The 8491-nt window shown below is 36.8% G+C and overlaps 1 protein-coding gene and 1 long non-coding RNA gene across 9 annotated transcripts in view; one reads left to right on the top strand and one right to left on the bottom strand.

The window, feature by feature from the left end:
• Positions 1–8491, top strand: part of LOC134928326 (polyamine-modulated factor 1-binding protein 1-like) — an 817199-nt gene that overhangs the window by 320731 nt on the left and 487977 nt on the right. For all 8 annotated transcript variants that reach the window (XR_010177892.1, XM_063923947.1, XM_063923945.1 and 5 more), the window contains exon 13: positions 1991–2180. Coding sequence is in view for 7 of the 8 variants with exons in the window: in XM_063923947.1 (XP_063780017.1) it covers positions 1991–2180 (190 nt within the window). In the remaining variant the exon portion in view is untranslated. The remainder of the gene's footprint in view (positions 1–1990; positions 2181–8491) is intronic.
• The window catches only part of LOC134928328 (uncharacterized), a 177648-nt gene that overhangs the window by 4904 nt on the left and 164253 nt on the right, over positions 1–8491 (bottom strand). The window lies entirely within an intron of this gene.

Raw genomic sequence — 8491 nt, 5'->3', positions numbered from 1 at the left:
AATGTATGTATCTCTTTACAATTAACACACCATGTATTTCTACATGTATGTATAGAATGCACTTATACATGCAGACATATAGTTTACAGCACTTATAAGGAGTATTGTTACAGATTATGTTTAGCATATATTCTTAAAAGTATTGACATCGAACACCTAGATCCATGTATCACACACACACACACACACACACACACACACACACACACACACACACACACACACATATAAATGTGTGTGTATATATATGTATGTATATATATTTATTTATTTATGTATATGTAGATGTATATATATATATATATATATATATATATATTATATAGATATTTATATATGATCATAAGATAAGTTTTTTCTTAACGGTTACTATTTCTTCAGTCTACATTGATATTATATCTGACCTTTCAAACGTGATCAATGATGCCACATGATAAATCTTTAAGATACATAAAGTGTGCTTCTGTTCACCAGCAGATGTTTGAGATATCCAGCTATATGATATCCACCTTTGCAAGACAGATGATGATAATTCACTGAGTTAAGATCCTTGTCTCACGCCTTCGGGCAAGTTCAGAAAAAGAAGTGCAGGGCTTTTTGGATCAATATCAAAGTCTTTAGCACATTCCTACTGCGTGTTGGCTCAAAGATGCTTCAAAGTCTATATACATTTCTAGCAATTACAATTAATGTTAACTTGCAAAACAATAGACAGAATAAGCAACGCAAATATCTTTTTGTCTTGTCAAACAACTGCAACAGTGGCATTGTGAATATAGTTTTTACAGTATGCAACACAGTACCTGTCAGTGTCATGTGTGTGTATACACATGCTTTAGATATATATGTATATGTATTTTTGTGTGTGTGTGTATATATATATATATATATATATATGTGTGTGTGTGTGTGTGTGTGTGTGTGTGCGATTCTCTCTATTTTTAAACACACATATATGTATATATATATATAGGCAAACAAACGATGCGGCACTCACGAACACTTGATAAGAATCACAGACACCGGCAAAGGTGTCTGTGATTCTTATCAAGTGTTCGTGAGTGCCGCATCATTTGTTTGCCTATATCCCTTTTCATGAGGGCACCAGAACCAGATCATTTCAAGGTGGAGTGCCGGGTACATTGCTCAGTGTATATATATATATATATATACACACACACATATATTTATATATGTGTATGTATATATATATATAATAGATAGATATATAAAAATAATATCGCGCATATGGTATACTGCATGTACATATATACATTTTTTGTTTATTTATATTTTATATTATTATTATTATTATTATTATTATTATTTTTTTTTTTTCATTAAGCCTCCCTTCAAGGTACAGGCAATATTTGTATTTGATGGGCAGCCAGCTTTTTATTCAAATTGCCTCCACATATCATTTTGGACTGCGGTCAACAAAGAACAAAGGGAAATGTCTTTGTCTTAAAATTGCTTATTTTTGCAAGAAAAGGAAAAGTCCTGGTAGTGTCTGCTGTATTCATTCTTGGTCTGGTAATTGAGCGCCATCTATTGGTTGACCTTGAAATCACTTGAGTTACTATGGATCGACCACAGCAATAGGTGTAATAAATGAACTAATGGGACAATTAGATAAATTAAGTGCTTACTTATTTTTTTCTTATTTATTAAATAGTATTTAATGTATAAAATGTCCTTTCAACACTTTGCTTTATTTTTCCAGATGAACTAATTGTAAATGAAAGCATTATTTTAATATTTTAAAGGGTATTCAGCATTGGGTAATTATGGCGCACAAGAGGTTAAACATGATTAGATAGACAGTAATACATGATTGTATTATTAATTTTTAACAGCACAAAAGTCATCAAAATGATATTTTTTAGGGTTTGCTTAAAGCACAAATCCAGCTTGAAGTGAAAACATACAAAGCATTTCCCATCTTACACAGCACTATCTATTTTTTTTTTTTTTTCTTGGTCCCCTTTAGCACAAGAACTTGCCAGTGAAGAAGAAAAACTTCTTCTACTGGAATCCAGCTTGAAAGCAACTCAAGAGCAGCTAAGCGAGCAAATAGCTGAGACCGTTCGCCAAGAACAGAACAACAGAAAATACCAGACAGACCTGAAGACCCTTAAAGAACGTGTCACAGCTTCAGAGGAAGAAAATAGTGAATACAAGTGAGTGACCACTGATCACATTACTAGAGCGAGCCGGACCGCTGGCGTTCGTCACTTAGCCGTTGTAGTATGTTTGTTTAGAACACATACAGTCACGATCTGTAATCTTCCTTTACTGTCCTCTGCTGTATGCAGCCTTGTTCTGTTCAGTGTCATATTATTAAAATGCTTATTTCCCATATGCCGGAATTTATAGACTTGCTTTTTTAAGTATTAGACTCCTTTACTGCGAATTAAGGGATTGCGTTTCTATTTGGCGGAGCGTTGCAGAGAACAAGGTGCCGGCATTTGTTTTAGAAGTCCTCTATGGCAGAGCAGTGGGGGCGAAAGTCTTAATTTTCCAACACTGAAGAGTACAAAGGTTACATATGGCTCTTGTTGTCTCCTTCTTCGTCAAAGTAGCTGAGTTGAAACAAGATGGTACCAAATTATACCGAAATGCTCTGATTACATTTCTTTCCTGTTACTTCACTTATGGAAGACTGCTAAAAATAACCGGGATATTGAATCTATGAGAAGAACTGAGTGTACTAGGTAAAGGCCTCATGTCAGCTTCTATGTAATTGCAAGAAAGATGTGTTTTTTTTTACTTGCAAATTATTTTAAGTGTAAAAAATATGACACAAAAACTTGCTTACAAAGCTTAAAAAAATACATATATGTGGGTGTGGGTGTGTGGATATGCATGTTTATATAGATGTAGGTGTGTGTGTGTGTATATATATATATATATATATATATACACACACACACACTTATACATAAATATAAAGACACACACACACACACAAACACACACACACACACACACACACACACACACACACACACACACACACACACGTGTGTAAAGGTATTCATTCATGACAGTCATCCATGATTCTAGTGTTTAGAAGCATACACTAATGTACATGTGCATGGAGGTGTGTTATAGGTGCTAGCAGATATTTGCAAACTGAAAAGTTCATGTCTAGAATATTTTCTGCATTTTATGATTTAGAGATAAGCACCATGATCATCCTGTGATTGATGGCGTACGATGCGTAATATTACACTTTGTCACCTTCTAGTACAAATAGCTGTCACGATAGTTTATCAACATAAGTCTCACTGTTGCTTTCTCACATCCGAAATAATTTTGGTACAATACTTACCCCCTTGTTCTACTGTATGGTGTTTATGTTCAGAAAAAAAATAATGTGATATAGTACTCAAGTACAGCAAAAGTTTCAAATTGCTTTACCAAGCATTCAAAACGCAGATGAAGGAATTGAGCAATACCTGATTATTGGATTTACTTAATTTAATTGAATGTAGTGAGTGACGACTGATGCAGCCATAACATATGTTGGGAGTTGCTTTGCAACAAGCAGTTTAGAGAATGAAAGTTATTGTGTTTTAAAAAGCATTTAAAAATAAGCAACCCAGCCACTATTTAAAGTATCTGCAAACTATATGATGCACACCTCCTACTGGGGCAGATGTATTAAGCCTGGAGAAGTGATAAAGCAGTGATAAGTAGAAGGTGATAAAGCAGTGATAAGTAGAAGGTGATAACGCACCAGCCAATCAGCTCCTAATTGTCAGTTTACATATTGGAGCTGATTGGCTGGTGCGTTATCAACTTGCACTTATCACTGCTTTATCACTTCTCCAGGCTCAATACATCTGCCCCACTGTGTGAAAGTAAGTGTTCCTTTCTTATGTTTCAGGACTCATCCAAAACTGCAGTGTTCCTATTAATTACAAAAAAAAAGAAAAATAATACAATAGTTTCATTTGTCAAAAATAGTGTTTCAAAGATGAAAGACATGTAGTCTTAGGTAAAGTAATAATTATACTTGACCTATAATATTACAGAATAATTGGCTGGCATTATTTATAGTCAAGTGCAAAAATTGATAAGTGCTGGATGAAAATCAGACACTAGGCACAGTAATTGGCAAATAAATTGAAAGACCGATTTGTTCCATCAGTGTTCTAGTAGAATAATATACAATACCAAAATGGTACCTTTAATATCTCTAACATTGTTGTATTCTGAAATATAGCCGTTTTGGCATTGTTTGTCATAAAATGTATTCAGACCCATGTCCTGCTATCATTCATATAATTTGTATCATTAGCTGCCCACTTCTGCGAATAATAGGTTGTTTATAAAATTAAATCTATTAATTGATGTTTGTTTCCTTTCTATTCTATGTCTCTTCTGTTTGTTTACATCAGAGGATATAAGAGATTGTGACACTGTTTACAATTGTGATATCACAACATAGTTCTTTTTTAATAGCATGATGTACAGTCTGTGCTTTTTAAGTTATTGAGCTACATCCTAATGAGCAGTCCGGCACATAGACCGAGGACCGGGAATCCCAGCACAGACCTGTTCCATGTAAAATACTTGTCCAGAGCTTCTAGTGGGTGGCTGGAAATAGTAATAATTTGTTGCATTGATTTTTGTGCGGCTGTGCAGCTGAGGTCCCCAGAGAATAGATAGGAATAGACGTTTTATTGATTTGCTTTTCATAGGTATATTTGCAAGGCTCCATTGCAAAATAATTTAGACTTTTAAACTCTGAACTGAGACATTATGAAAATATGATTTTTCTGTCTAATCATATAACTACTTAAAGGTAACACTGTTGACCAGATTTTATGCTTGAATATTGATTTTTTTTTGTGAATATGCTGTATGTGAAATGTAAAAGGAGAATAGGACAGTGTGCATTATTGCACTAACTGAATCTATCTATCTATCTATCTATCTATCTATCTATCTATCTATCTATCTATCTATCTGTAATTTCTTACAGAATCTTTATTGTATTAAATGTATGAAATATTCTGTCTGTTTGACTGTCTGTCTGTCTGTCTATCATTTCTTACAGAATCATTATTTTTTTTTAGTATGTGTCTCTCTTTAAAGTAAGTTACTGTATTTTTCTCTGATAGTAATGCTGTTTTTTATGTAGACCAAGCAGATGGAAAACCTATTTTAACTCCTATTTTCTGTGACATTACACTTTATAATAAGTAATCCTTTCCTTTTGAGCTCATGTTTAACAGGATTAAGTTTGCCTGAAGTAGCCTTATATAATCTGAGTATTTTTATGGGCATTTTATGTCCTGAGTTGCTTTATGTGCTCAAGATGCACTTGAAACCAGTTAAACCTGTGGAAAAAAATTCCAATTGATATGGTAGATCTACAAGATGAAGATTATTTGTTAAGACATATTAAATTGCCAAATTATTATTAAAATATATATATATATATTTATATATATATATATATATACATACCTACATTTTCTATGCCAGCTTCACCTGGCTCTTCTTTATTTTATTACGTTAAATCTATTATAATAAGCTTTCTAATACCAGGAAATTACATGCCGTGGTATATAGGGGATGCAGTTAAAATATCGGCTGACGGGATCCCGGCATTCATGGGGATCCGGTCTCTAGGTCGACAGTAACTAGGTTGACACTATTGGTCGACAGTAACTAGGTCGACAGGGACTCTAGGTCGACAGATCCTAGTTTTTCACAATTTTTTTTTTAACCTTTTCATTCTTAACGGTCCACGTGGACTACGATTGGAACGGTAACCTGTGCCAAGCGAAGTGGTAGCGAAGCGTTGCACTAATTGGGGTTCCCGGTCACTCTGCGAAGAAAACGACACAAAAAAACACATAAAAAACTCATGTCGACCTTTTGACCTGTCAACCTAGACCATGTTGACCTAGAGACCCTGTTGACCTAGTTATTGTCGACCAATAGTGGTTGACCTAGACACTGTCGACCTAGTTACCCTCTACCTTCCATACCACACCCCATTCAGGATACCGACACCGAAATCTCGACAGCGTACAATGCCGCCAGCCAGAATCCCGGTGCAGTAGGGCTATTCCCACTCATGGGTGTCCACGACACCCATAGAGTGGGAATAGATCCTGTGCAAATGCAGCGACCCACCGAGCCCGCATCATGGTGAGCACAGTGAGCCTGCAAGGGGACTCTTAGCGCTCACCCAGCTGCTGGCATTCTGGCAGTCAGGATGCCACTGGCGGGATATTGACAGCCGGCATACCGTCCGCCGGGATAACGTATGTAATCCGTATATAGACCCCCACAGTACTATATATAAGGCCTGATTCACATGTGGATGCAATGCCAGTGCTGGCGCAGTTGAGCATTTTTTTTACTGTGCATGCATAGGAGTCACAATGCACATGTGCGACAATTGATTAGCGTTGATGGTTGCAGTGAGCATTTATTTGCAAAGTGAGTGACAGGTAGAGAGCATTTGTGGGAGGTAACGGGGGTGGCCTGTCAAACTGGGGCGCGTCTGACAAAAAAAGAATTTAAGTGGAGCGCCTGTGTCAAATCTGAATAGTTGGATTATTCTTTTAAATGACAATAATTGGGCCCACGTTCGCTTTACTCTAGGGGCTGTATACACCCCTAAGACTAGAAACAAATAGACAACAAAAGAGAAAGAGGCAAGCGCTCATGGGTTCATATTATGTCAATAAACATGTACAGAGCCGGTAATTGTATTCAGAATTTATTAGTACTAAAAATAACATAAAAATTGTTATGACCTAAAATAATAAATTGCACTTTATATATTAAATATTTAATTGCTGGCCAGCAGTTTCATTAGGCAATGGTAAAAATTCAGCTGTCCTGATGTTACTCCCGCTCTGGTGAGCCGTAGACCATCCGTACACCTCCGTGCTTACCAAAAGCACTGCTGCAGCTACGGACAGATGGGCGGAGACTGACGCGTTTCGTCACGGAAGCACTTGACTTTTTCAAAGAGAGTAACATCAGGACTTTGCCATCTGTCCATCCCAATATGAGCCGGTATATCTTGTGAAGGAATCAGCACCAGCACAAAAGGACCGTCTTTACCTCCTTCCTCCTGCGGAATAACCCGCTTCTACAGTCGGTGAAAAGAAAAGGCAAGCCCCGTGGACAAACTATCTATTGCCGAGGACGCTCGGCACTGGGGGCAGGACCACACCACTGTTTCTTGAAAGGAGGTAATTGGATAATTCAAAACGCTTTTACAGCCGTCACATCTCTTTACACCTCACGTGCAACAGTTACTCTATTGACTGATACTAAGTTTCAAACGCTGATATTGTAACAGTGTAGCTTCTGAAGTTCATTATTCCTCATCGAGGACAGCTGAATTTTTACCATTGCCTAATGAAACTGCTGGCCAGCAATTAAATATTTAATATATAAAGTGCAATTTATTATTTTAGGTCATAACAATTTTTATGTTATTTTTAGTACTAATAAATTCTGAATACAATTACCGGCTCTGTACATGTTTATTGACATAATATGAACCCATGAGCGCTTGCCTCTTTCTCTTTTGTTGTCTATTTGGGGCGCGTCTGAGCCTGTGACTGTATTGTACTTGTAAGGCGCAGTTGTAAAGACTACAGTGGGTTACTTGCAATGGACATTCTGAGCAGCTATGGCCATAAAGTGCAGAGAGATGAGGGGTCTATTTACTATGCCTTGGATGGAGATAAAGTGGACGGAGATAAAGTACACACCAGTCCGCACCTAACTGCCATGTCGCAGGCTGTTTGGAAAAATGACAATTAGGAGCTGGTTGGTTGGGACTTATCCATCTTTTTACTAAGCCTTGGATGGAGATAAATTTGGCAGAGATAAAGTACCAGCCAATCAGCTCCTAACTATCATTTTTAAAACCCAGCCTGTGACATGGCAGTTAGGAGCTAATTTGCTGGTACCTTATCTCCATCCAAAACTAAGTACATAGACCCCTAAATCTACGTCCACTTTATCACTCCCCAAGGCTTAGTACATCTATCCCAGTGTCTCCACTCTTTTGTCTAGCTGGTCTGCAGGTGGTGGATCAGAGACGCCGTCAGTAGTTGTCTCAGTACAAATCTCCATAGCAGTGCCATTGGTATATTTTTGCAGATCCACCGACTGTGAATACTCAGTTGCGAATGCAGCTGCATCCACTTCTGAATCAGGGCAGACCTCATTCCATTGGGGTGTTATATTATTATACACTTTATGGAATAGTTTTTACTTTAAACAGGTTTCGAAAACCTGATTGCCATTTGTCTCATTCATTAGCCCATTAGGATTACTTATTAGTGACAACAGTTTCCGGTTGCTGACATGTCATATGTAAATATTTTGTGTACGGCAATGATAAAATGAATGACAGTTAAGGTCTTGCTTTTTCACTGCTTTTGGGGTTTCTTTTTGTCGTTTTCATAGCAAGGTAAATTTTTGTTTTAGTTTATTTGAT

This window comes from Pseudophryne corroboree, chromosome 5, assembly GCF_028390025.1.
Source record: "Pseudophryne corroboree isolate aPseCor3 chromosome 5, aPseCor3.hap2, whole genome shotgun sequence".
Classification (NCBI taxonomy): Eukaryota; Metazoa; Chordata; class Amphibia; order Anura; family Myobatrachidae; genus Pseudophryne; species Pseudophryne corroboree.
Note: the sequence above shows the minus strand (reverse complement) of the source record. Positions and strands in the feature narration are given on the sequence as shown.